The sequence below is a fragment of the Festucalex cinctus genome, chromosome 10, assembly GCF_051991245.1.
Source record: "Festucalex cinctus isolate MCC-2025b chromosome 10, RoL_Fcin_1.0, whole genome shotgun sequence".
Classification (NCBI taxonomy): Eukaryota; Metazoa; Chordata; class Actinopteri; order Syngnathiformes; family Syngnathidae; genus Festucalex; species Festucalex cinctus.
This window is the reverse complement of record NC_135420.1, coordinates 22,023,424-22,051,311: the sequence shown is the minus strand read 5'-3', so window position 1 is coordinate 22,051,311 and position 27,888 is coordinate 22,023,424. Positions and strand designations below refer to the sequence as shown.

The window sequence follows — 27,888 nt, the reverse complement described above, 5'->3', positions numbered from 1 at the left end:
ATTTTACGATTTGCCGTTTTTAATGTAACTTTTGTATGAATTAATATTTTTCACATTTAAAATTTCTTGTAAAATTGGTCTTTTTTTTTCTTGCATCACATTTTGTTGACTTGTTTCACATTGTGGTATATTGTTTCATTTTTTTCAATTCATTTGACTTTTTAAAATGATTGGTTATTTAATATTTAGAAATATTGTGTTATATAAAAGCAAATTATTTGATATTTAGGGAAAAACATTTTGAACAATTATTCAGATTTTATAAATTATTTAGTTTTTTTAACTTCACATTTCACAAACAAATATTGTGTTATATAAAAGCAAATTATTTGACATTTAGGGGTAAAAAATTGAATAATTATTCAGAATTGGTAAATTATCTAGTTGTTTTTTTTTCATTCACATTTTTGACTTTTTGTAAAATAGTTTCATATTGCAATGTTTTTTGTGTGTTTTTTTAAAATTGTTTCACATTTTACAATTTGACATTTTGTAAAAACAAAATCAGATTCTTACATTGGGGCTGTTTTTTTCCCCCCTCCCGCTTCCTTCTGTTTTTCCCTTTTTAATCTGAGAAATCCAGGCACCAGTTTGGCAAACTGTCGGGCTTCTATTCTATTTTGCAAAATTGTTTCATATTTCACAATTCTATTGACATTTTGTTTAGAAAAAAAAATCACATTTTGTACTTTTGGTCACATTTGTAGAACTTTTTTGTTTGTAATGTTTTGAATACTTACCCCCACATGTAATAACTTATGTAATTTCTTTCTTGCTTCTTGACCACAAGCCTGGATTAAAAAAAAAGAGGAAGTCTTTCGAAGTAGGACATGTGACTCATGTCCTGAAGTTCAAAACGCAAGGTGTCAAAGCAGCGATGTGGACCCGCTCATACGTGCAAGGGGGAGGAATTTGTGGGTGGTGGTGGTACTTGCAAGACGACATATACTTTACTATACATAAGTCTTGCATTCGCAGCAGCACCATGAACTGTGACCAGAGTTATCCCTTCCAACAAGTGTTCTTCGTGGATGGAGTTCACCAGCAGCAGCACCCGGGACTTCAGCCCAACTGGCCCCAGAGGGGTCGAAGGGTGGGCTGCACCGGTGTCATCCCCACGCTCGCCACCGTGGTCCTGCTGCTCTTCCTGCTGGTGTTCGCGGCACTCGGCTTTGGCGGCTACCTGATGTATAACATGCAGACGCAGCTGAGAGATGTGAGGAAGGTAAGGATCGTTTGAGTACTTTTTCCACAACTTGATGTTCTCTACCAAGGAGCTCAACTGCAAAATTCACAACAGGTCTCGTTCTCAATATCAAACTTTATGTGACGAAAAATAGGCTTTTTTTTTTTCCCCCATTGGTCACTTTCACATTTTTCTCTGTGGAAACTATGTTCAACTATCTGGTGAAAAAGTAACCCGCTCACGGTTTAGGTGCTCTCTCTGAAATGCCATAAGATGCCACAAGATAGTGCCAAACCCCTGGCAAATAAAAAGAAAGCAATTGGTGTCAAGGAAGTACAGCTCTGCCTGGAGAAACAAGTTCAATTCGTTCCGTGACCATGATTGTATCTATTGTAAAAAAAAAAAAAAATGGGAAAAAAATAAGACATTCTTTGTGATTCTATTTTTTCACATTTTGTTTTTTTGTATATTTTGCAAATTTGTAACAAAATGTAAAAAACAATCAGTTTAAAAAAATTTTTTTTTTTACATTTTCGGCATTGTAAAAAAAAAAAAATACTTTTTTTTTCCTAAATAAGTTTGAAATTTTGTCATTTTTGACAATTTATTACTGTACACTTATGAGCACAACTCATAGTACGGAAGCGTATTGCATTCACTTGAAAAAAAAAAAACTTCTCTTTTTCTGACTAATTTTTTGGGGAGCTTTGTTTTTTGAGTATTTTTTTTCTGTTTTTCTGAATTTTTTTTCTGTTTTACTGAATATTTTTTTCCCATTAAAAAAAAAAACGGGAAAAAAATATTCAGAAAAACAGAAAAAGAATACTCAGCCAAATAGGGGGGAAATATTATTCCGAAAAACAGGGAAAAAAATTATTCCAAAAAAACAGAGCACCAACTTTTTTTTTTTTCCAGAGTAAATTTTTTTGGACCTCTGAACTCCAAATGACCACTGATAGCCGATAGCCCATCCACGCCAGTGCAAGCCATTGAAGTCACAGGGCGGCCATCTTGCACCTCGCAAGCAGACTACTGTATAAATTATACGATGGTATACGTACAGATTAGACATGTGCAGCTCATAGGCAGTTAGTATAAGACCGAAGGAGGGGTGGGTGTTTTGTTCCGTTTTTTTTTTTTTCTTCCTTGTTAAAAAAAAAATAATGACCACCCCGGCACAAACTCCCCCACCCCGCCTCCGCCCTTATACCAACTGCCTACGAGCTGTATATGTATGTGTATGTATAACAAGATGGCCAATTTGACTTTTTCATTTTCTACAGTCAGACAGGATCTTCTGTCCCTTTAATTCAAAGAACATGAGCGAGGGTGACTTTGTGGTATTCATCACGTTTGTTTCGCTCAGATAGCACGTGAGCTCAAGCAAGCGCAGGAGTTCAGCAGAATCGAGAAGCAAATTGGTAAGTAGTGATGTCAGATCGTTCGCCGCAATGTTCCCACATCTGTGAAGTGATGATGCAATGTGGCACTTTCAAGGTTTGGATGAAGGTGGAAGGGAAAAAGAGGACAAAAGTGAGAGGGAAGAAAGGACTGCAGCGCATGTCATAGGTAAAACTTTATTCCAATTACAGATTACAGTATTTGAAGAATCCGTTTTTTTTTTTTTTTTTTTTAAAGCACACATTTTGAAAAATAGATCACAGTTTAATTTTTTTTTTTTTTTTTTAATCACATTTTTTTTTTAAACAAATAATTTTTTACAAAAAATATTTAAGATTAAACAATTCAAATTTTTGTACAATTCTTTCACATTTTGTAAAAAAATAAAAATAAAAAAAAATTGTGGTGCAAATGTTTTTTCCATTTATGAAAATGACATTTATATAATTATATTATTGGATGGATGGATGGATTGATGGATGGAGACAGATAGATAGATAGAAAGATCTGTGTATCAAACATGACACTCACATCAGGCTCTTTTTGTCACAGGACGAATTGAAAAGCACATCGTCCACAAAACTCTACGCTGGGAGCCACGCGTCGGTGCGGCGTTCACTGACGGCGGCGTGGCCTACCAGGTGGAGGACGGCGCCTTGCGCGTCAACCAGAGCGGACTGTACCACATCTACTCGCGGGTGGAGCTCATCTTCAAGCAATGCTCGCCCACATCCTCCTTCATCCACACGGTGTTCGTGAGGTCGCCGTCGGCCCAGGACACGCCCCTGATGGAGGCCCACCGGGCCGGGTTCTGCTCTCGGCGGAGCGAGCTGAAGGAGCGTCACGCCTGGACCGCCGATAGTTACCTGGCGTCGGCACTGAGGCTCCGTCGGAATGACAGCGTCCTGGTGAATGTGTCGCACCCCGAATATCTCAGTCACTCCAATCACGGCAACTTCTTCGGTCTCTACAAAATCTGATTGGGACGCTGCAAGTGCTCAGGGACACAATATGAGTGATGTCATGTGTCACAGTGGAGAAAGAGCCCCCCCCCCCATTGATGCCAAAGAGACCATCAACACTAATATGATCTGTCTAGCATTATATTTATTAAACACGTTTAGCCCTTGAACATAACATATTTCAAGGCTGTGTAATTTCCATGTCTTAAAGTGGGGGGGGGGGCATTTTTCCTCCCAAGCTTTATTCCAGTTTTTACATAACTTATTGTTAAAATATTTAACTGAGATGTCACAGCATGCCACCATAAAATAAAGTAATTTCACTTTTTGAAACACAAGTTTTCACATTTTTTCCCCCCACTTTTTAGAAAATGTTCAACATTGTTTTTAATTTGAGTCGACTATATATATAAAAAATAATCAGAAGTTTAACCCCGTTTATCTAGTCAGCAAGTCCTGCAACCCAGAAAAAGATAATCACTATTCTGTAGAATATTTCCTATTCTATGGTTATCATCACAATTTTCCTTTTGGCATCATTGCAATAACTCCAATGAAAACCCCCACAAAAAGTTATTTTTTTTAAATGATGACAAATGTTTATTAATCAATTTTTATTGTTTATTTATTTGTGCATTAGATGTGCATTTCATTGATTGCATTGTGGGCCCAAGTGAGGCGAAGAACGAAAGGAGCTGTAGCAGGTCTGGCCTGCACTTCCTTCCTGTGCTAATATCATCATGAGGGTCTTGAGCGTGCGGTTGAAGCAACAGCAGCAGCTTTCTTTGCACTCTGCACGCAAAACTCTGCAGTCCCTTTTAAGACCAGAATCAGTCAAGCAATTCCTTCTGTTGCCACTGGAAAACTTTTATTATCAAAAATGCTTTTTCACATGTTTTAATTTAAACCATTTAATTTACAACCATTTTAAAAAATGGTTTCACATGATGTAAAATAGTTTCACATTTAGAGGGAAAAATTATTACTTTGTGTAAGATTTTAACCAATATAAAACCGTAAAGGCAACTTTTTAGTAACACTTTGGACTATCAAAAATAATGTACTTTTTTCTTTTTGCATGTAAGTAATTTTTCAGATTACATTTTTTTCCCCCCCAGCATCTGTGTTAGGCTCATTCATTGTGTGCGTGCGAGTACGTGCACAATCTTAAAGGCGGGGTCTTACGTTTTTTACTCAGGAAAATGCACCATATAAATACAGGATGTATACCCATGAACTCCTTCTCATTCTACACTTCAGTTTCTGTTAATGTGTGGTGGTGATTTTTTTCCTAATCCTCCACCCCCTAGCCTGTATTTTGCCATTTTGTACTTGTTTTGTTAACAGCGGGACATTTCTGTGGACAGACAGTTGTTTTGTAACATTTTAAAATACCCAACTGTCACACAAACGCGAAAGTAAATGAAGCACTGCAATAATAAAAGTGAAACTTCTACTCACATTTTGAATGGCGGTGACATCCAGGAAGGCGTTTTCAGAGCAATACCGCCATCCCGTGGCGTTTTTGTGGAACTGCAAAAAAATTTCACATTTTTAATGTCCATCCATTTTCACTTTTTTTTTTTTTTTTTTTTTTTTTTTAAATTGGACTTTAATTTTTAATTTTTAGCAGTTTGCAAACAAATAGCATTTGCACCCCACCCCACACACACGATCTTGTAAATTGCGTTTTGGTAACACTTTTTTTTTTTTTTTTTTTTTTTTGTAATTTTGTAAAAGAAAATACAATTTTGATTCAATTTCTTGTTTATTTTTTAAAATTACATTTTAATGTATTTTTTCTTTCATTCATTCTTTTTTTTCAACGTTGTTTTTTTTTTTCAACTGAGGATGCGCAGTTCGGAAAATGGATGAATGGAAAAACAATGACAACGCCAGTAGATGGGAGTTTTATCTGAATTTCTTCCTTCACCATTAAAATATCTTGTGTGCTTCACACATTTGAATTGATTACATTGCTGAGAAGACAGATTGTCGCCGGCAGATTAATACACTTTTCTATTTTATAGTAACACAAAAACGTCTTCCCATACCGGGAGTTGAACCCGGGTCGCCTGGGTGAAAACCAGGAATCCTAACCGCTGGACCATATGGGACTGAAAGTTCCTCAGCATACTCAACATTTACCAAAGATATCATTTATCAATAGCGTTTTAGGTACGTTACAAAAACCTGTTTGTCCAATAGAGGGCGCCAAGCCCTCCTAAATATTGTTTTGAATGCCTATCCATAATGGTCTGCTTTTTAATCACCGTGCCAATAGAAAGAAAAATTATTTGTGTTGTTAGCTATTATTACGCTCTCATGACAAAAAGTTATTCAAACGAAATCCCACTTGCTTCACTGAAAGTAGACGGCCTCCATTTTTTTTTTTTTTTTTTAACAAAATCAGTTTTAAAAAAAATAATCAGGAAGTGCAAGAGACAGAGGGAGACTTGAAGCTTTTTCTCATGTAGAAGTCACAAGATAGCGAAATAGTACAGTTTGTCAGTAGGCCGCCGGCCCTCCGCTGAAAAACCACGTTGTTAAGATCGACTTGTAAGTACATAAAAACATACAATAGGCATTTTACAGGTTGGCGACTGGCCAGAGTTGGCACCCGCCACTGTTTGTATTTGCAATCATTCTGTCAATACTAATGTCCTGATTTTGAATTCACTACCATGCACTCTACACCAAATTTATTATTATTATTGTTATATGAACATACATTGATATTTTTTACCAGCCCACATGACGATAAGAAAACAGGAGAGTTGAAAACTGGACTTCACATGTTAAAATGGCGGCCATTTTCTAATCCAAACTACTACGTTTGCCATGTTGTTAGCTTGTTAGCTGCCAGGTTATGCTTCGTTTGCCAGTCAACAAGCGGTGAGTTAATTGTTAATTAACATTTTACGTTATTGGACACACAATATACACAATAAATATTACGCTGGGAGTTGTACTTTTACCAATAAGTACAGAGTGGGAACAAATTAACAGAGTAGCCACCCGTCATCACTTTTTAAAAAAGTGCCATATTTTATTTTTTCAACACAATTAAATTTACATTACATTTATAGTTTGAATCTTATGGAAAACATTAATTATAGGCTGTACTAATACTGTAAATCACAATGATGATTCCATGGTTTTTATGGGAAGTGTCTACACATTGCCTTTTAATGTACATTATAAGACAAATGAACACAACAGCCCAAGCCCGTTAATTGTTAGGTTTTGAGTTAGGTGGTTCAGCTCTGGTCTTGGGATAGGAAGTTAGGGTGTAGGTATAGGGTTACTGTTTTTAACTAAGAAAACAGCCATATATTGTTTGGACTAAAAATAGATTAAAAAAGCTTTTTGTTGAACATTGACGAGCAGTACGATCAGACTTAAGAGGAAATGAGTTGCTGCCAACATGTGCAAAGTTGCAACAAAGTGAGAAATGAAAGTTAAACCACGTATGAAAGTTGTTAGTGTTTAAAAAAAAAAAGGGACTGATCCATTTTAATTCACAGGCGGTGTGTGTCAAAGTTCATAGATGTGGAAGGAGCTGTCAATGTGCTGGCTGCTGAAGTGGACGCTGACTATGCTGTGGTCCACCATCTTCACCTTCTCGAAGAAAAAGAGTAAGACATCTTCAGGCTCTCTGTGCTTGCTTTGAATGTCGATATCCTTCCCGTTTAATGTCTGAATGAGGGCCACCTTCTCCTTCGCGTGCAGCCCGTCTGGTGAGAACGCCAGCCAGCCGTATATCAAGTAAGTGGCCGCTCTGTCCACGGTATATATATGATGCCCTTCTTGTCCAACACTCTCTGTGGTGGAAAAAAAAAAGGGGTGTCAGCTCTCGCCACTTTGCTGAATGCTCAAAATGGAAACGGAAGGCTTACTTTGAATCGAACATGTCACGTTCACTTTGCCTCTGCTGATTTCAGCTGCGGCATTCTGCAGACAGACATTGGCAAGATATTACTATTTAATGTTTCTCCTATTAACTAGATTATAATACCGGTAGTCATAATAGCTCCCTCATGAACTTTCTCAGTAATGAGGAAGTAGGATGGTCGGGCTGGTATAATGATTGACATGTGACACAGCACAATGGCAGTATGAGTATGTGAAATGCTGGCATATCTTAATTCTTTTGACAACAAAATCGCCCAAAAACACAGAAAATGAGATTTTTGTGGAAAATAAAATAAAATATGCCCAACACTGACTTTTATGCTAGTAATTTTTGCTTTAGTGACACAATTAACTTTGGAATAGTCCTTTTCTTCTTTAAAATACCAACCAATGAAAATGTGCTTTTGATGGTAAAGATGAATGAACAAATAAGAAGTATAGCAATTTTACAAACGTTACACTGTTTGCACACTGTTTAGCAGCAGCAGAGTAGGACTGTAGTAATATTTTGCGTGTGTGTGCGTGCATGTGCGGGTGTGTGTCCAATTAAGTTCTTAAGTACTACAGTAAGCAGCTTGTAACGATCAAATTTCCAAACATTTGCCAAGTTCATGAGACATGGGCGTCCACATTGTTTTAATTAGTGCTGTCCCGATACCAATACTGGTATTGACAGAGGCCCCGATACTGCATTAAAACAGTGGTATCGGTATCGGTCAGTACTAAGTAACATGCCGATACCATTAATTCCAACGCTAATATAGGATTTTGGATGCAGCATCTTGTGTCTTGCTCGTGCACGACATTCACTGATATGTGACTGAATGCCGATCTAAAGATATCCTATTGGCCCTTGAATGCTCTGAACCAATAGCAGGACAGTTTTTTCATGTTGAGAAAAAAAACACCTTAGGTATCGGTATGGTATCGGCATCGGCCGATACTGCAAAGCTGGGTATCGGAATCGGTATCAGGGGCCAAACAACGGTATCGGAACAACACTAGTTTTAATGCATGGTGATGTCATCCAAAAAAATACATTTATCCATCCATCCATCCATCCATCCAGTAAATGGTCACAACGTTATACACAATGACTTGGTAAGAAACAAATGTGCATCAGTGCACTCACCTGGTGGTGTACCTGCATGTAGAAAAATAGCAGGAGCACGGCGGCCGTTACTACAGCCCCAAGCAGCAGCGCTCCAATCAGGACGGCCGCGCGTCTGACATGCGCCCGCAGCTTGATTGCGCTCGGCTTGATGTCTGCTGCCTCGCCCAGCTGGCTGACTTGATTCAGGGGAAGCTGTTCTCCTATCTGTTGCCTCTCCATTTGCACTTGTGTTGACACTCATGCAAGTCGCACGCGTTTATAAAGGGTGTGACAGCCAAGGTAAAAACACCCCACGCGGCTCCGGCTCCAGTAACTCCTTGCTGTTGGGCAATAGAAAGTAAGAGGGAATACTTGTCTGCCCACGCAAATATGCTTCATAAAAATACACTTGCACCACCAGCACGTTGTCTTGGAGCTGCGTTTAGATGACGCAAATCTTCTTTCAAACTGGTTTGTAGAACTTTCATTTATCCTTCTTACACAATGTGCCTGACAAATTACCTGCATACGAATTCTAATTTGCCTGTCAGTGACAATTGCTTTTTACATAACTAGGGTGCACACAGTGTCCCGGTAATTGGAACAGCAAGTCCAATTCCTTTGTTTTTGTTGTATACTGAAGACATTTGGGTTTCAGATTGACAGATGAATATGAGACAAAAGTTCATAATTCCAGTTATTTCTTCGTTTTTACATCTTGATGTAGTAAAACAACTCAGGATAGAGCACCTTTTAGCACCTTTTATTTGAAGCCACACACTTTTCATGTGAGCAAAAGTATTAGAACAGACATTATTAGTTGAATAAAGTGAAAACACACTGTCAACACAAAAAAAGTGGAAGGTCAGACTGGCCAAGTCAATCACCAGACCTTAACCCAACAGAGCATGCAATTTTACCTCCTGAAGAGGAGACTGAATGGAGAAACCCCCAGAAACAAACAAGAAATGAAAGAGGCTGTAGTAAAGGTGTTATGTTCTGTCTTAGTTATGCATGTTGTTGTTTTTTCCTGCAAGCTTTCCATATGATCTGTTAGTAGCCCATAGGTGGGGCATCTGAGCAGGGAGGTGCACAATGGTGGGCAATTGGTAATTAGTTCCTTGTTTTAAGGCTCCCCCAGCAGACCAGCAGGTTGGTGGATCATTCCTCTGTTTGCCGTGTGCATTCTGGCTTTTGGTCTTTTTGGGTTACAGTTCGGACCTTCTGTTTGTGGCAGTAAGTTTGTTTTGTCAAGCATCATTCATGATTTGTTTGTACTTTGTAATTTATTCTCCTACCCAATTGCTAGCACAGTTTAGTTTTTATTTTTACTTTACAGTTTTGTTTGCCCTTTTAGTTTTTTGCAATAAAGACTATTTGAGTTTTCCGAAGTCTCGTTGCTGCTTTGGGGTCCAACTAATCACAAACCATAATAAAAGGCCTAAAAAAAAAAGCATTTCAAATGACGATTGCAACACTTTGGTGAAATGATAATCAATTTCTCACGCTGGTCGTGTCTTCCCGCTAACCAAGTTTTGTTCTGTGAGTTATCTATTTGTTCCCAAGATGATGGACTTCATTGAATAGTGATATCGTCATACCTGTTTGACTGGTTTACAGCTGGTAGGTGGCAGATGTAGATCACTGGTGCTGAGTACTGAGCCCTGTGGCACACCGTTCTTCATTTTCCTCAACTGTGCCACAACGCTTAGATGTATTTGGATGCTGCTGTGATGACGCTCACCATCTTTTTCGGCCTAGATCACGAGTGTCAATTGTCAAACATACGGCCCGCGGGCCGGATCAGGCCCACAAAGGTGTTTAATCCGGCCCGCAAGATGATTTTCTAAAAGTAATAATAAAAAAAAAAATAGTAGTCGGACCAATTAATCACCTGGCCCCAATCAAAACATATAAATTATTTGTAATTTCACAAGCAATCCTCAAATGAGCAATGCAACTTGTACATGGAATTGCCCTAGATATGAATATTTTACGCATCACCTAAAGTTATGGTTTGTTTAAAAAATAAAATAAAATCATAGACCGACATAAACATGTTAAATACCACAAAAATTCGATTACTGGTAACAAACACATATGGCAAAGATTAATGTACTATTTACTTCATTAACCGCACCGCGCCGCGCAATGCATTCTGGGAACAATAAAAATGCAAAACAAGAAGCTGCAACATGTCCGGAACTCATACAGGCAAAGTGTTTCTGCGTTCCATTTGTATTTGTGTTATTTTTTTTTGGAACAATACAATTACATTTGAGCCCCATAATGTAGGGCTGGCCCACAAATAGTGAAAATCTACATTATAATTGATGCCAATTGTTTTTAAGTTATAGTATGCCATGATTTTATCGATTCGGCCCTCTTGGTAACATATTTTCCTCCAAGTGGCCTTTGAGCTAATATGAGTTTCACACCATCGATCTAGATCATATCTTTCAAAAATAAATAAATCAATAAATAAAAGCTCCCAAGCTAGTCATTACATGCTGTGAGAGGCGTTCATCTACGGGTCAAAATTACGCCATCATATTTATGATTAGGAAGTTGAGTTTTCTTGCTGCAATCCATACATACTACGGATTAGTACGAAATGACGTTGAGTACAACACGTGTAACAATATAATAAAGTAGCTAACACCCTTTCATGGGCCACAAAAGCACCAGAAGACATTCCTGCAGTATCACTCAAGCGCAGCCTGACTGAAACAAAAACAAGCGCGCATCGCATCCTCGGGAAACTCTCACTCTCAGCTCTGCGTTTCAGTGTAACGTGTTTACTGAAGACGATATCGCTGCACGTTCTCGGGAGAAACTTCTTCCTGGCTCAAACTTTCATTTCCCTTTTTTTTATGACTCTTATTGTCCCGCCCACACACACCTAGTTCAGACATTGCATCACCGCCCACAGCTGTTAAGCTTCCTTTCAAGACTTCGCCGTGATGACGCGTCCTAGATTTCATCACTTTTTGCAATTGTGCATTGCGCTATCAGCTTCAATCTGGGTTGATAACAAGAATTCATCTCGTTACTGTCTGTCAACTTGGAAGCTCTTCTGCAAGGTTAAACAGTGTAGAGAAAAAGTCACGTTGGAGTGATTTTTTTTTTGTTTTGCAAACTGCAGCATGCACTCTGACTAGAATGAGGCCATTGATGGTGAACGTGCCATTTTGTTCTTTGCATGGGCGCCCCAAACAATTATTCAGTTGATTGTGTAAATGACAAAGTACACTTTGTGTGTGTGTCTGGCTGGAGGAGGAGAGGGATTTTAACAACGTAAAGTGCTTTTAGTTGTATGTTATTGTATGTAAAGTACTTTTAGTTTGATTGACCCACACTTATCTACGAAAACTTGGCTTGTTTCGAAAACACTTAGCATGCTAGACGTGGCAACCTTTGAGCTGACCTTGTAGGCACTTAATCGTTTTATGACGGAAGTGTATTTCGTACACTGTAATCATTGAAGACATCAACTCTGTCATAGTTCTTTCAAGGATAAACAGATCTGCAGAACCAACTGGAGAACGGATGACGAGGTAGCAGATACTGATTGGATGTGTCTATCTATCCGTCTGTTTATCTGTCTGTCTGTGCATCTGTCCACACTTGTAGCTCTTAAAATTTAGCCAGGCCAGCTACCTAGCTTCTATCTATCTTTTCTGTCTTATTCATCAGACTGTCTATCTATTGATTTCTCTGTCTGCTAGATTCACTAGTTAGCTATTTTAGCCTTGTTTACACAGGCTAGTTATAGTTTCTAGCAATCTTAAGATTCAGATTCAAGTCTGGACTTTGTATTTGACCACTCCAAAACAATGATTTTCTTTTTCTTAAGCTATTCAGAAGATGACTTGCTGATGTGTTTTTGATTGCTGTTGCTTGTGATGTAAAATTGATGGCCAAACATAATGAAATGATGACTTTATTTCTCATCTACTGTTCTTTAATTTCTTTTATCCGTGACATTTTCTTGCAGTTATTTTTATATCTTTTGGCTGACTTCTTTTTGTCAGAAAGGTTCTACAAGGTGATTTCCTCATTTAACAAGGCTGGAGGTGGAGAAACTCGAGACTCGGCTCAGACTCTTTTGTTTTTGAGTTCATGACCTGTTAAGTTTGGGTTCATGACCGTGAGGTCAAGTGTCTGTTTTGTACTGATGTAGCAAGTGTGTGTTTTGAACTGATGTAACCATCATCTGGTTTCAACTGGAAAAACGCTATGTGATGTTATGTGATGTTAGGACCTGTGTGATCTCAATCTTTACTCCTTTAGGTGATATCTGGACCTATGTGATGTCAATCTTTAATCCTTTAATTCGTGACAACCAATCAGATCGATTCAGTGTCTGTAGTAGCGTTCTGAGAAGTAGTGATGGCAAAATGAAGCCCCGTAAAGCAGTGAAGCCCTGCAGTGAAATGCTTCACACACACGTAGGGGCTTCAAGATGATTCATTTCCTCGACTACGCCATCATGTGGACAGAAAAATGTATAACATGCTTGGTGCATGCAATAAAATGGTGGGGTGTAAATCATGCTCTAAATACAAAAGAATATATATTTGAAGAGTGTTTTAACATGAATTGTTCTGTGTTACTTTGTCTATGTTTGTGCTTATGCAACAAGTGAAAATGTGAAATAAGGAGGTAAAATAAAGTGCTTATTCATTTTTATTTAAAAACTATTTTTTCCGAAGTTTTTGGACTCAGGCGGTTTCTTTTTTTTGCAGAGAATTCCACCTGCTTTGGAAAAAAACTCTTTCACATGGTACTGATGAAGCAGGGGTGCATCGATATGAGATAGCAAGTTTGTATAGAATTGGACGCGTATATTTCTGTGATTCCCAGTACTGAAGGGGACTTTCAACTGTGAACAGAAAAATGTGAATTTTATGTGTTGTCACATTTTATTTTATTTTATTATTGGAATCTGTTAAAATAGTACCTTCTGAGGTGAGATCTGCTCAAAGTGCTCCTAAACAAGGGCAAATCTCTTTCTTGCTGGTTCCATCGCAAAAAGAAGCTCGTCAAATCGAATGCCAAAAGCAAAAAAAGTAGCGCAATAAGGGAACCGAAAACACAAAAAGTGAAGGGGAATCCATAGCGTTTCTTTGTCGCTTTTATTTCGAACTACACTCAAACGTAGCGAATCATTTCCTGAATCAGTCACGTGGTACCCTTGCTTCGTGGGGCTTCAAACGTCACCACGTACGTCATCAACACACGCATTGACACGCCGTTCATGAACCACTCATCTGCATTACTCGGCACACGCTTCAGGGATTCGACCCGAGAAGCACATCACTACTGAGAAGTGGTTGTGTTTGCCGGATTATTGCTTTCTGTCCCTCTGTGCAACTCTCTGTTTCTCGTCTAGTCAAGTCTGTTGTACGCCTCTCGATGTGAATAAATAGTTAAAAACCTTATTTGTGTCTGCGCTTTGGGATCCAACCTTCAGGACATGACACGTCCAATGTTAATGTAGACAAATAGATGCCGTTTGTTATACAGCTTTTGCTTTTAAAAACTTTAACCAGCGAGTTGGACTAATTCTCAGGGACTTGGACTTGACTTGGTCTTGGAACCTCAAGACTTGGATTTGACTTGGACTTGTGGGTCAAAGACTTGAGACGTGACTTGGCCAAGCTCTGGTGTGGGCAGTTGAAAATGTGATAAGCCCCAGTAAATTCATGATTTAACAAGGAGGGCAAGTACTTTTTCTACACAGTCATGTAGCTTTGAATAGATTTTTTTGTTTATTTATAAATCAAATTGCCATTTATCTAATCATCTATCTAATTACTATCATCTAGCTATCTGTCTGTCTATCTCCTTAATGTTCTCACATCATTGTAGTGCAAACTAACACTAGAGAAGTTCTTTTGATATGTTTTCTGAAGAACCTGCTTATCTTGTTTACTCATAAGCAAGTCCTCTCTTTGTTGTCCTTAAAAGTTGCAGTATCATTGCAATTGAAACTTTTCTTTCCCTTCGGTGTGTGGTGCGGTTCATCCAATCGTTTCGACCTGCATTTCAAAAAGGATTTCCTGTTTACCAATACTTGGGCTGGAGGAGTTGCAGTGGAATTTTTGTAGCTAATGTGTTTAGGTTGCGGCACGACACAGATTCCCATCGGAAAGCAGGCCGCGTGCTATTGTTGGCCTGGTGCCCAAAATGATTGGTAACAGTGACAAACGGGTAATAACATCCCCGCTAAGGCCAGAACGGGATCATTTACAGAAAATCATCTCTACAGTTTGTTTATTTCGAATTACCAGGTATGTATAGTGTATACAGTATATGTATATTTGTGCAGAGGTCAAAAATGGGTCATGGGATAAGCTATCATAGAGCAGGAATTTGCTTGGTCAGATAAAGCAGTTTACATCAAACCTTCCCAGAAACAACTTTGTGTTATCGGTTAGCTCAAAGGCTAAATCACAGAGGTTTGGCACCGGCCAAGGAGAATTCCTTTTCAGTGCAGGGCTGTGCTCTCCAAGCTAACAACTTTTTTTTTTTCAAACCTGGCTGCAAACATACAAGTTAATAATTGTTGTAATCATTGTAATCATGTTCTTAGGTAGCACAAACGCTAAATCATTGAGAGACAGGAATCGATATGGGCCAAGGGAAACGACATTACAGTGCAGGCTGCACTCAAAAGTATTTTTCATCCAAACCCGTTTAGAGATATACAAGACAATAATTTTATATTAATGCATTCAACAATTGATACAAGTTAGCGCAAAGATTAAAATGTTTCATCTTCACAAGACCGGGTGGAGAGAACTCGTTTAGCAAGAGACAAAGTAACAGCGATATTAATACTGTGATCATGTTACAAGTTAGCACAAAGGCTAAAACATTAGATATTCACAAGACTTACTATTAAGATTGGAAGTGAGCCAAGGAAAACGTTATTAGGGCCAACTAATAATTTTACATTGTTATGATATAAAGTAGCGCAAAGCAAAGGCTTAATCGTGGAGATGTTTGGCATGGACCAACAAGTAAAACTGATTGTAGTGCAGGCCAACTAAAATATGCTTTGTGGTCCAAACCTGTTTAGAAACATACAAGCCAAGCATCTTATATAATACGGTCATGTTATAAGCTAGCTCAACAGCTAAAATTTCATTTTCACAAGACTTTGTCCATAGGTTCGAGTATCGGAAAAATACGCTACATGTTAGTGCAGTTCTGCGCTTGGGCAGCTAAAGTATTTTCCATTTCCATCCAAACCTGTTAAGACACAGACATAATAATTAGCATGAATGTCATCATCTAGTTAGCAGATAGGCTAAAGCATTTTATTCTCATAGGACTTCCTGGAGAGATCGGCAATGGGCCAAGGAAAAGGCCGTTGCAGTGCAGGTCAGCGCTTGGCAAGCTTAAACAGTTTTGTGCAAACCTGTTCACATCCGCAGATCGACAGGATCATAATTGTGTCAGGTGCAAGCGAGCGTGACGGAACTGTGGATGTCGCAAGCATGAGCAGAAGATAAAACCAGAGTCTCGGAAGTGAGACAATTAGTTTCACACAAATACGTGTTACGTCACGAGACGAAGATAGAAACGCTAATTAGCTTGCTTTGTTTGGCGTGTTATGCTAACAAGCTAATAAATAGAGATAAATAAGCACATATAGTAGTATGCATACTTGCTATATGGCTAACACAGGTAGATGAAAGTTATCCATACCATAGAATGATTGATGAGCAACAATGGCGGAGAGATGAGATGGATAGATGAGCATACAAGAAAAGATTGATATGCTAACTGATTAGCTAACACAGATGTTCCTGCTTCTTCGAGCTTTGCCTTGACTGACGTCCTCCAAGTGTTTGTTGGTCTTCCTGGCTTGCTTTTACCTGCCTGGTCATGTTTGAGGCAAGTTCCTTGTTAGTTTCAAATGTGTTTTTGTTTGGTAAATTTCCACAGCTCGCTTGTGCAAGTTTGTATGTTTAAAAAAAACTCTGGATTCTATTGGGTGTTGTTTTTGTGGTGGGATTTCCATGTTTCCATTGCACTCTTAAACATTGACTTGATGTTTGAGATAAAGCTGCAGAGATTGTTCATGGTAGATATGTATTTTGCACAACATACTGGATTATGCTTAGTCTTAGAAAAACTGTCCTCAACTTGCCTAGTTAGTCACTTTGTAGAATATTGAGTAAAAGTAAAAAAAAAACACAAAAAAAAACCTTACATTTATGTTCTTAAATTGTTTTTTTTTTTTATTAATATCACAAAATCCTGGCAGTTGAACATGGGTGTGTAGACACTTTCTACACTGTAGATTTTATTTTGGAAATGTAAAAGTGAAAGTTGCCAGAAATAAATAACGACTCAAAGTATGCGAAAATTCTACTTAAGTCATTCACTCGCAGCCATTTTTAATGACGCAACCCCCTTTGCTCCAAGCTGTTTGACTGGATTTTGACTTGTTTTGCAAGGTCCACAGAATATTCTGTTCTATTGTTATAAAAACATGGAACCTACCAAAAGAAAGATTAGTCTCTTCTTTCATCAGAAAAAAAAGTATATTTCTATCTGCAGCAATTAGCATTAGAATATAGCTAAGGTTCATCATTATTCACAAACCTGTTGAAAACACTGGCAAAAAGAGCTTGCTGCAACATGGCCCTGGCTGATCTCTTATACTCTGATGCCACCTGCTGGTGGTTTTTTGTAATAACTACCATTGCTTTAAGCGACCTCTTCAGGTCAGAAGCTGCATCAAAGCCTTCTATATGCTCTAGCATACAAATACATAAAAAAAAAAAAAAAAAAAAGTATAAATACGTTTTTTTTTTTAGTCACGGACAAAGTATTAAAAAATGTATTTCTAAGTTTTTGGGTTTGAATGAGTTAAGTAATGTAAAGTATTTTGTACTCCATTACATTTCAAGATTCACTGCTGTTTTGGTTAACAACAGGGTTCCGCTGTGCTCGTTTATGAGAGGGAGGCGTATTTTTAGTGGATGACACAGCCACATTTGAGGAAATAGGTTGGAACAAAAGTCTCTAATGGCTTGTCCATGGTCTTCAGAACTCGCAACGTCCCCCCAGCAGGTAGCTGAGGCCCACCGTCACATTCTTGATCTTGAAACGTCCCGTGGCGCGAAGATCCAGCTCAGCCTTCTCGCCGCTCCGCAGGTAGGCGACGGCGTGGAGTGCTTCGCAGGCCTCGCGCCGGCCCGCCAGGCAGAAGGCCCACAGTGGGGTTGCCCTGCCCGCCGCATGTAACCTCAGCGTGCCGCCGGCGTTCTTCTCCAGGCTTAGGTAGCACACGTCGGCGTAGAGCACGTAGGGCCCAGTGCAGCGCACCGCGATTTTGCTGTGCCGTTCGTCCGCCAGGTGCATCAGGTGGCTGCTGCGGATGTGGTCGAAGCGTAGCGTGGCGTTGCCTGAAATGTCTGAAACCACAGTGAGAGCTTCAACTAATTAATAATTAGAAGTAGGGATGTAACGATATCAAAGCATCACGATACGATATTATCACGATATTGTGGGGGTGTTGGCGATATTTAAAAATAAGATCACAATAATGTAAAAAAAGAGAGCTCATACTAAAAAAAAAAACACACACACACAATATTGTGCTTTTGCACATAACAACAATGCATATAAACCACCTACAATCTCTAACAACAATATTGAGGCACTTACTTGGTAATGCAAGCACACATTGATCGCTTCACAAGCAAATTAGGTTCCCCTTCATCTGACAATTAGCATAGATTTACATAGAAGGCCAAAACATCCCTAATGAAAATTAAATTGCACTAATAAACAAGCCACGAGAGGGTGCTAGAACTGCACAAATGGAAATCAACCTGACTTTTTTTTAACAGATGTGTTCCTTTGAAATATTGTGAACATGACGACGACGATATTGTGGCAGTTTTAATATCACGATATTACGATATTGCCCTTTTCGTGTCATCCCTAATTAGAAGTGACATTTTGGGGACAACATAAAAAAAATAGTAAGGTGTGTGTGGTACAATTCCAGGTTATCGTGAAGTATGGGGTGTTGGCAGTTAGTGTCAGTGCATTTCACAAGAGGTCAGTTTTTATACGTAGGCGTTTATTTTTTATTTTTTGGCTTATCGTAACGGAACTTGAGAAGACAAAAGCAGAAGAGACCACCAGAAGTTGAGTCACTTGAAATCAGTGAGTCACTTTTATGAGAACAGGCACTAACGATAATCTATTAAAAATGGTAAAATTATACCATCTATTTAAATTACTTCCAATAGGTGACAAATAATAGCAAACTGTATATTATAGCCCAGTATAGCGCTACAGTTTTGACAGCGTTTGACTGACCGCCTGACAGAGAATTTTTAGCAATCCTAACAACGTGCTAACCCGTCAGCCACCATGCCGCCCAACATAGTGACAAACTTATGATAAAAACAGCATCTGCTGACTCACCTGAGATCACGTCAAACTGGATGTGCACGTCGTCTCGTGAGTTGGCCTGCGGAGAAAAAAGGCAGAAGTTTTATTTCGTAATGTAGCATATAACATAGTAGAGCACGGTCGGGTTCAGTTCTGTCAAAAGTTCTACAAGGTATCATGTTCTGAGCTGCCAGGCTGCGCTGTTGGTTTGTTTGTTGTTGTCTTACAGCCAATTGACCACTAGGGGCGCCAACGCGACCCAAGCAGTTGTTTTCATTCATACAATCAGTCAGCTTATTTAAGAGGCAGTCTAACAGGTAGCAGTTGTTAGATTATTCGCTTGCCAGCCACCAATGCCCAAGCCTGATGGTCCTCGATTCTTGCGTCGCCCTTGTAACTTTATTCCCTCGTGATTTTTGATGTTTTGGCCTCGTGCTGCTTTTTGTTCAGTTCGTCTCCTTGCCGTTTTTGGTGCAAGCACTTTTTGTTAGTTATTTCCGTGTTGGTGCGTGCACTGCGTTTGGATTTTGTGTGTGTCTTTAGTATTCATTATAATTTTGTACACTGCTCTGTTGTCTGCGTTTTCTGGGATCCACACTCGATTCACAACACAAGGTACTAAATATGATCCTTTTTGGCACCCTGATTTTGATTTGGAATGTTGCATTCTTCAGTTTACATTATACAGGTCATTTTCATAGAACTTGGTCAAATAACAGTCAAATAAAGACATACCCAACTGATCTTTAGTATCAGGTGTGTTGGTGGGCGGAAACATCTAAAACCTGCAGGACTCTGGACCTTGAGGACCAGAATTGGTGAACCCTGATCTACTAAAATTCAAACAGAATTTGGTTCTCCCACTGGTTGCTGAATCAGTGGAGGTTGATGTTTGTGGGTCTCACTCTACTTCATCTATACTTGCTTTCTTTAGTCTTTCCTCTGGTCTCTTGAGGTCTCCCTAATTTGTTAGTATTTAGATGTTTCAGGGTTGGTGAAAGATTCTGGTTTTGTAACTGTGGAAAGCAGGTTGTGTCTGGTTGGTGCTGGATTTCACTTTGTTTCATCTTTCTTTTCTTTGATCATTCCTCTGGTCTCCTGACAACTTCACGACTCTGGCGGGACTTTGGAGTAGCTGGTTAATGGTTAATGTGAAAGGTTTGGTATTTTTAACAGGTCTCGGGTGAATTAATGAGCACAAACTCACACACGCCAAAAAAAAAAAAAAAAAAAAAAAAAAAAAAAGTGATTATGATGACGTGTTAATTTGGCCAGGCTGCCGAATGAATAATACTGAACTCTCAACAAGAAAAAGAAAAAGTAAGTATATTTCAGTGGTCCGTCACAATTTGCTCGTTAGTCAGTTTGAAAAAAAAAAAAAAAAAGTTGTAATTTTGTCTGAGAATGGGAGATAGTTACCAATGTAAAACCAAGGCAACATTTATCTTAAAAAAAAACAAACAAACTCAGAAATATATATATATATATATATATTTTTATGGCAAGTGTCTTTACTGTTAATCAAATTTATATGAACATGACATGTATGTTCCATTCCACTTGTAGCTATCACCGTCCCACCTACATGTTCAATGGAAGAAGCGCAGATTCGTACCGCTTTCGTGGAAACATCTTGGGCTTTTTTTTTTCTCTTTTTTTTTTCTTCGGTACATGTGTTTATGCATGTGTTGTTAATTTGAAAGGTCACCCCACCACCAAAACAAAAAGTGTCCGAGGGTCCTAGTGCGCTGATTCAAAACCAAAGAGATAGCGGGACACACCCACACATTTTGAGTCATCCAGGTCAGCTGTGAATTCTGACTTCTACTGTACTGCTGATGGCTGCCCATTACAGTGAAAGTCTCCCAGTCTACACTTGCTAACTTTTAGTTACAATAAAATCCACATTTTGTTTTCGTTGACACTCACTTCTGCTAACATTTGCACTTAAATAAACTAATACTATAGTATACGTTTCTGAAGTGATGGTTTGTGTGACTCACCAGTTGCCGCAGGTCCCAGTAAGCGTAGAGTGTGAGTGACAGGCAGGCGGCCACCAGAAGGCTTTGCGCCGCTAACAGCACCTTCGTCAGCAGCTTGCTGCGTGTCCCCGCCTGCTTGTCCAGAGCCCCTTGTTCAGCGCACATCCTTCTCCACTTCCTCCCTCGTCAGCATCCGAGCTTACAAATGAGCTGAGGTGGCTTTTATGGCCACAGGTAGGGGATGACAGGAAATATGGGCGCACGCGTGTGTTGTCATGTCAAGTAAATCCCTCCTCCACACGACAACAGAGAGGAGATTGGACGTATAGACCCTTACATAATGTATCAAATAAAATAAAAATAATTTTTTTTTTAAATTATACATATATATAAATATATATATATGATAAAAAAAAAAGATCCTAATTAATTGCATGACTTCAATAGTTAACTCATGATAATCGCAGAACTGTTCTGTAAGTTTTTTCCAAGTAATCTTGTTAACATAAAAGTGGAAAAATCTTTCATGGAAATATGGCTTCATCTTTTAGTCACTGATATGGTAATTTCCTAATAATTAATGAAACTGAGTTAAAATTAAAAAGCCGTACTGTACTGTAAAAACCGAGTGTGATATTGATTTGTATTGAGGTCATTTTTCTGCCACTAGATGGCATAATTGCATTTGTAAGATATTGGTGAAAGCTCAGTGCATATTTTTATTTTTTATTTATTTATTTTTTGTATAATACAACTTGACCCCACTTCTCCACAAATATAAATATACACATTTGTTTTCTTTCTCACACCGCGCATTCTTTAACTTTTCACCTCACTATGCAAGCCATAATTGATTTTCCCGCGAATCAATGTGTACCGAAAACCATGATAACAAAACACACACATACACTGTAACTGTATATACTTGTAGTGCAGTGTATGAAAATGGATTTTCATTTGTGGGTCTGGAACGTATCCCAATTAACAGGCTTTCGCTGTACTGCGTTGGTGAACACTACTGAGAACGTGGATGCTGCTGCCATGTGCGGGTCTTGTTTCGTATTGTGTCTGACTCTAGACATGCAGAGGCATGACACCAGGGTTGCGGTTGCGCTGAGGATGAGAGAAAGCGCGTGCTGTTTGAGTAAAACACCTGCTGAGTACAAACGAAACAGGTGTTCTATATGAACAGCTGAATGTGGGAAAGGACCTGTCGCTGTTTTTTTTTAAAAACCAGCAACCCCAATAGCAGCTTTCACTGCATAAATGTCAACAGGGAACACACAATGTGTCATTTCTAGAAACAAATAAGTGTTTCTAATGATACAGTGTCAAGTGCATTCGGGATACATTCACAGTACTTCGATCTTTCAGACGAGATCTATTGGTCTAAAACTAACTTCCAAAACTTAAATAAAACAAAAAAACAAAAAACAAAAAAAACCTGCATAAACAACACTTAAAATGAACCTATCATATCTTTAAAAATAAGACTTAAAAATAAATAAATAAAACGTTAAAAAAAACACAACAAAAAAAATTAACACTTTAAAAAATTAAAACATATCCTTAAAAATAAAAGACTTAAAATAATAAACATTTAAAAATAAATAAATAAATAAATAAATAAATAAATTTAAAAAAAAACTCCAAAAATCTAAAATGAAGTCTCCTAATTGCGAGTGTGGAAAGTGTTCTTTGGTGTGATGAAATCACAGGATCTAGAGCCCAGTAAAAAATTTTCACCAAATAAGTAAAAAATGAATAAACACAAGACAAGTGAAATTATGGTTTTGTTTAATATTGAAGATGAAGCTCCTCCCCTCCCCCCCTGTTCAAGTCTGCGATGTCAGTAGCTTAATGGCACAGTATGGCGACTTTCCTTTCACTCGCACAAAACGCATTCACACACACAATTATGCAATATTATTATAATTAACACATAAAGAGTGTCTGTGGTACTTAATTTAAATACAGTATGTACATTTGGCTTTTTTTGTTACCTCTCTGACAGCAATCAAGACGGCGGCTGGTCGGCACGCTTCCTCCTTCCTCGAACCTTCTGCTTAAGAAGTTCATTATGTCCATGAGGAGGGGGAAAAAAACTTCTTTTTTTAAATCACGGGTGCGGCAGGTTCATGCGGTCCTCCACCAGGGTGTTGTCGGGGCCGTGGGCCTCGATGCACTGCTTGACGGTGGCCGTCACGCCGACCAGGCGTCGGTCCAGGGCGGCCAGGTGCGGCTCGGCCAGGACGGGCCGGATGGGGTCGAACGCCAGCGCCTGCCGCATGGCCGCGCTCAGGGCACCGCCCCGAAGAAGGTTGAGCCGGTTCCAGGTGGACACGCGAATCCTGAACAAAAGAAGAACGTGGAGGTCGATTATTTTTTTTGTTTTTTTGATAGACAGATACGAAGAGTTGAAGGTGAAAGATGCGCAACTCACATGCAGCACTGGTAGAGCGGCGCCAGGATGCTGCGCTCGTCCAGGGCGGCGTTCCCAAAGCTGAAAACATCCGTTTGAGGAAGGTACATGACTTCACTTCGTATCAAATTCGAACCCGAGAGCGAATGCAAACCTCTTGGCGTTGTCCAGCAGTATGAGCATGCTGGCGCCGCCATCGTCCTGGAAACTCTCGTAGTGATGGCGGTCGGCGTTCCCGATCAGGTAATCGAAGACGGCCGTGTCGATGACGTCAAGGAGGCGGGGCCCCGCGTCGTACGGCGCCATCTTCTTCACCGCCGAGCAGTAGCTCTCGTCGTACTCCCATCTTTGACCAACGACAAACACATTATTAGGACAATGGAACGTTAATTCAGTGTTCAAGAACATATTGAATTGTCCCTTTTTAGGTTATAAATATTCCATAATGTGAAAATACTTCGGCAGTTTTGTTGTTGTATTTTTCTTGCAAAATGTATATATACAGTTTTTATATTTGTATTTTATTCTTTGATATTAGCATTAAATGATTTCTTTTAATTGTAATTTGTTTCGAAATTCATATTAAACTGTGATTGATTTAAAAAAATATATCAGGAATTTTATTTCGATATATGAGTTTTAATTAAAAAAAAAAATCAATTTAATTTAATAACTGTTTTTTTTAAGTACAGCTATGTCCTTACAGTTCCGTTTTTTTTATATATAATAAATGAAATCAACATTTCTATTTCAATGTTAGAAGTATATTGTGCATGTATTTTTTAAATCTCAGAAGACAGCTTATTTATTTATTTGCATTTATTATAATCATTAAATAACCAATTTTAATATTATAAAAGTTTGGTTTTCTTAACTATTGATGCACTTTTTCTTCACATGTTAAAACATTTATATATATATATATATTTTAAATTAGGAATTATAATATTAACAGCTGGTTTTAAATTTATAATTTAATGACATCTTAATTTTTTCTGGGGTAGTTTTTAATATATTTATACCGGTATATATATTTATTTAATATTGATATTGATTTTTATTTACTATTACAAGGTATAATTTCTTTCTTCAATGTGACTTACTTAGTGAATTACGTCTGAGGCTAGGAAAGTCGGATTGTTTTTAAAAAGCTGCGCAAGACGCAGTGCTAGCTAGCAGCTCGGCTAAAATCACGGCCCCGAGTTACGAGACATACTGTCTAATAATTGCTTATTTTCATACACCTATTACAATTTGGACTTTTGTGCGGCTTGGAAATGAAACTAGAGACCTCAAGGAAGCTATTGGTTGGAGAAATTTCAAAATGGACAAAAAAACTGTCTAATATCGGCCATATCTCTAGATTGAGCCTGCCGACATGCGAACCCCTTTTGCCAGAGCGGGTCACATATCAATTTATTTTATTTAATGCCAACTGTGTTTTTCTTCCCGGATTGGCCGAATTAACAAATTGTCGTCCTTTTTGTGAGATTTTGTTCTGCGTCGCGCTAAAGCCACACCTGGCGAGCTTGCCCTCGCGGTACGTGCGTCCCCAGGGGTGCCGGTGCTTCTGCAGCGGCCACACGTCGGGCAGCCACAGCGTCAACGATCCCTCCATGACGTCGCCCTGGCCGCACGCCGGCTCGCTCTCCCGGCAGTAGTAGCACTTGCCGTAGAAGCACGTGTTGTTGCCCTGCGTCAGGAAGGTGCCGAGCAGCTGCTCGCTGGCCACCGGCTTGATCTCCGTGCGCAGGTTCACGTGCCTGCCCACCACCAGGGGCGCTCTCCGAAAGCCCAGGATCCTGCAGTGGAACGACGTCACGTGACGTGACGTGACGTGACCGCGCTGGTTTGGCGTGACGGTGAGTGGGAGTGACGCACCTGTCCAGGTGAAAAGCGGCCACCTCGGCGTTGTGTCGGTCGTAGCCGGCGTACGGCTCCCCTTCGACCACGTAGTCGCGACTGTACCTGCCGCACGGCAACAACACAACAGCTGTGTGAGCAATTAGCGTACTCTAGTGTTTAATTTATCCGCCATTTTTAAATACAGTTTCAGTTTTAGTCCAGTTTCAATCCTGCTTGTTAGCTTTAATCATAGTTAGTCAAACTCATCTCATTTTTAGGCAATTTTTCATCAACAAAAATCGAGCATTTTAGTCCAAGAAAACAATTTTGTCTAGTTTTAGTCAACAAAAACTGTCAAGGTTTTAGTCTACGCATATCGTATCGTGAGGTTCCCACCCCTAATCTGAAGGTGCTTTACTATTGGCTGCTCCTAGATGACATCACTACAGTGTGACACACTTTCAAACATCCTTTTTCCTAGTTAATATCAAACTAAATCTCCTTAAAATTGCATTTAAAATCATCCTCAAAGGCTCATGCATTAAATTAATTACCAAAGACTAAAACGAAGGACATTTTTCCTATAATTATAGTTAGTTTTAGTTTTGTAAACATAAAATGTAGTTTCAGTTAGTTGTTTTAAATTTTTGTTTGTTAACGAAATTATTTTTGGAATTTTAGTTTTTGTTTTTTCAGTAGTTTTAGTTAACTAAAATAACTGGTACACACATTAGGCACTACCTTAGGTGCACCTGAACTACAAGAAAAAAAACAAAACAAAACAAACTGCCCGGATGTTGGCGCTGACCTCTTGGGTTTGAAGACCACCTTCTGTCCTCCGTCCAGCACCAGGAGGGCCTTAAGCTGGGTGCCCTTGTAGCCCACGTCGGCGCGCTCGATGCGGCCTTGGCTGAGCGCGCCGAGCACGGCGGCCAGTTCGGGCGCCTCCTCGGGGTACACCTCTCGGGGGCCCACCCACTGGCTGGCGATCTCCCACGGGGACTGCAGGGTGTGGGCCAGGCGGGCGCCCCGCGCCAACGACAGGCCGGCCTCCATCTAATAGACACAAACGCCACATCGTAAACGGGATGACGGCTCGAGCAAGTGACCGAGCGACCGACCGACCTTTCGGAAGGCCCTGAGGTCCCGCCTGCTGGCCGCCGAGCCCTCGCCGCCGTCCAGCAGGAAGATCTTGGCCAGGCCCAGCAGGAGGAGCACGGCGCACAGCACAACCACGCGCTGCTTCAACTTCATCTCCTCGCCTCGTTCACAGCCTCACCCCTGCTGCCGCGCCGCCCCCCCGCCGCCGGCAAAATGGCGGCCGCCTACGGGGACAGAAGGGGGAAAATCCAGGACAGGCTCGCCATCGATTTTCTTCGGCGCCCCGGGAGATCCGCTCGAAACAGCCGCCATGGCCTAATTCAATCAAGCAGACCACTGACAGCTGAGCACGTCAGCTGTACTGTTTCAAATACTGATCAAGGAAAGAATGATGGGTATGAAAATAGTTTTAATGAGCGTAAGGTCTGGGCGATTATCAAAAAAATAAATAAAATATGATAAATTCAATCGTTCTCCTAATACACTGAATTTTTTTTTTTACTAGTGAGGGCAAACTTCACTAGCACATGGACCTCAATCTGGATATAAAAGATATCAAATACATTCTCAAATGGCTTTAACTAGCGGCACTATGAAATAGTACTATTTAACATCTGGTGATTCCCTAGTAGTACTAGTAGCACACATCAACTACTGAACATGCTGTCCTACTAGTCTAATTCTATAATAATGCCTAATTGTCATATATTAGTAGGAAATAAAATGTTGCTACAAGCACGGCAGTCGTTCTACTAAAGCAGTTTGATTATTCAAAATTATCCTTGTACTAGTACACTGTTTGCACTCACTAGTAGAATGACTTCTAGTTAACAGTTTTGCCTCACTTCAAGCCTACCATGTGTTTCACTAATATGCCAAAGTTGTCCGACTAGTGTTCATAAATTTCATACAGTCGTGAAAAACATTACTTGTGAGACACTGCCATTCCACTAGTGCGGACAAAAGAGGATACTAGTAGCGTCTATTAATGAACGCTCAGACGGCTTTCCATACATTTGAACGTTTCAAGCTGAGTGAATGATGAAGCCACGCAGGCAAAAGCTCACAGACGCACAATCGTTCTTTTATTACGTCAAAGCTGCTTCTATGCATGCGAATGACCTCATACTTTTCAAATCGAAGTGCTAAATAGTTGACCGTATGTTTAGCAGCTGTCACGTTCATAGCTAATTATGTCGTTTAAACCAACCTGTGTTGTTATTATGTACGGATGCACCTGGCTGTGGACGCTAAAGCTAAGCTAGTTAGCGAGCTAACGTCATCGTTCGTGTTCTCACCTCGCGGCCATACGCGGTCCACCTTTTTTTTAAGGGAGCGAATTGAGCTATTTTCCCCCCTGGAGATGATGTATCGGTCAGTCAATCCCTCGCTGTAGCCCTTTTTGGTGGCTCGGGTTTGCTTCTCCAGCTCTAGTCGGTCGGGCGACGCTCGGTGCCGTCCACTTGTGAAACATTTGCTGCTGCTGATGCTCACCTTACTGCCTCCAGGGGGAGCTGTAGGACCAAGAGTATCGAGAATTCCAGACGGTGCGT

General features: G+C 39.7%; 4 protein-coding genes, 2 long non-coding RNA genes and 1 other non-coding gene across 8 annotated transcripts; 2 read left to right on the top strand and 5 right to left on the bottom strand.

Moving 5' to 3' along the window:
- Window positions 1-883: 883 nt before the first annotated feature.
- Window positions 884-4,213, top strand: faslg (Fas ligand (TNF superfamily, member 6)). The gene is made up of 4 exons (XM_077534160.1): window positions 884-1,225; window positions 2,553-2,607; window positions 2,684-2,755; window positions 3,140-4,213. Exons 1-4 carry the CDS (start codon window positions 986-988, stop codon window positions 3,565-3,567), a joined length of 795 nt encoding a protein of 264 aa, XP_077390286.1. The 5' UTR covers window positions 884-985; the 3' UTR covers window positions 3,568-4,213.
- Window positions 3,277-6,344, bottom strand: LOC144026969 (uncharacterized). Its single transcript, XR_013285336.1, has 3 exons — window positions 6,281-6,344; window positions 5,011-5,082; window positions 3,277-3,492 (listed from the first exon to the last, which is right to left on the bottom strand). It is a non-coding gene; the product is annotated as an uncharacterized LOC144026969 (long non-coding RNA).
- trnae-uuc (transfer RNA glutamic acid (anticodon UUC)) lies at window positions 5,595-5,666 on the bottom strand. The gene has a single exon. It is a non-coding gene; the product is annotated as a tRNA-Glu (tRNA).
- LOC144026968 (uncharacterized) lies at window positions 5,965-23,974 on the top strand. The gene is made up of 5 exons (XR_013285335.1): window positions 5,965-6,108; window positions 7,077-7,187; window positions 7,282-7,317; window positions 22,982-23,493; window positions 23,564-23,974. It is a non-coding gene; the product is annotated as an uncharacterized LOC144026968 (long non-coding RNA).
- LOC144026967 (uncharacterized) lies at window positions 6,607-16,430 on the bottom strand. Its single transcript, XM_077534162.1, has 4 exons — window positions 16,277-16,430; window positions 8,597-8,898; window positions 7,449-7,503; window positions 6,607-7,373 (listed from the first exon to the last, which is right to left on the bottom strand). Exons 2-4 carry the CDS (start codon window positions 8,795-8,797, stop codon window positions 7,087-7,089), a joined length of 543 nt encoding a protein of 180 aa, XP_077390288.1. The 5' UTR covers window positions 8,798-8,898; window positions 16,277-16,430; the 3' UTR covers window positions 6,607-7,086.
- On the bottom strand, window positions 17,416-21,230 carry LOC144026966 (uncharacterized). Its single transcript, XM_077534161.1, has 3 exons — window positions 20,989-21,230; window positions 19,019-19,064; window positions 17,416-17,994 (listed from the first exon to the last, which is right to left on the bottom strand). Exons 1-3 carry the CDS (start codon window positions 21,130-21,132, stop codon window positions 17,624-17,626), a joined length of 561 nt encoding a protein of 186 aa, XP_077390287.1. The 5' UTR covers window positions 21,133-21,230; the 3' UTR covers window positions 17,416-17,623.
- fam20b (FAM20B glycosaminoglycan xylosylkinase) lies at window positions 22,748-27,861 on the bottom strand. 2 transcript variants are annotated; one of them, XM_077534158.1, is made up of 8 exons: window positions 27,634-27,861; window positions 26,360-26,650; window positions 26,043-26,290; window positions 25,271-25,357; window positions 24,910-25,191; window positions 23,544-23,735; window positions 23,411-23,470; window positions 22,748-23,318 (listed from the first exon to the last, which is right to left on the bottom strand). In XM_077534158.1, exons 2-8 carry the CDS (start codon window positions 26,486-26,488, stop codon window positions 23,087-23,089), a joined length of 1,230 nt encoding a protein of 409 aa, XP_077390284.1. In that variant the 5' UTR covers window positions 26,489-26,650; window positions 27,634-27,861; the 3' UTR covers window positions 22,748-23,086. The 2 variants fall into 2 exon arrangements, with proteins under 2 accessions (XP_077390284.1, XP_077390283.1); XM_077534157.1 differs by having other exon boundaries at window positions 26,360-26,559; window positions 27,634-27,860.
- Window positions 27,862-27,888: the final 27 nt, after the last annotated feature.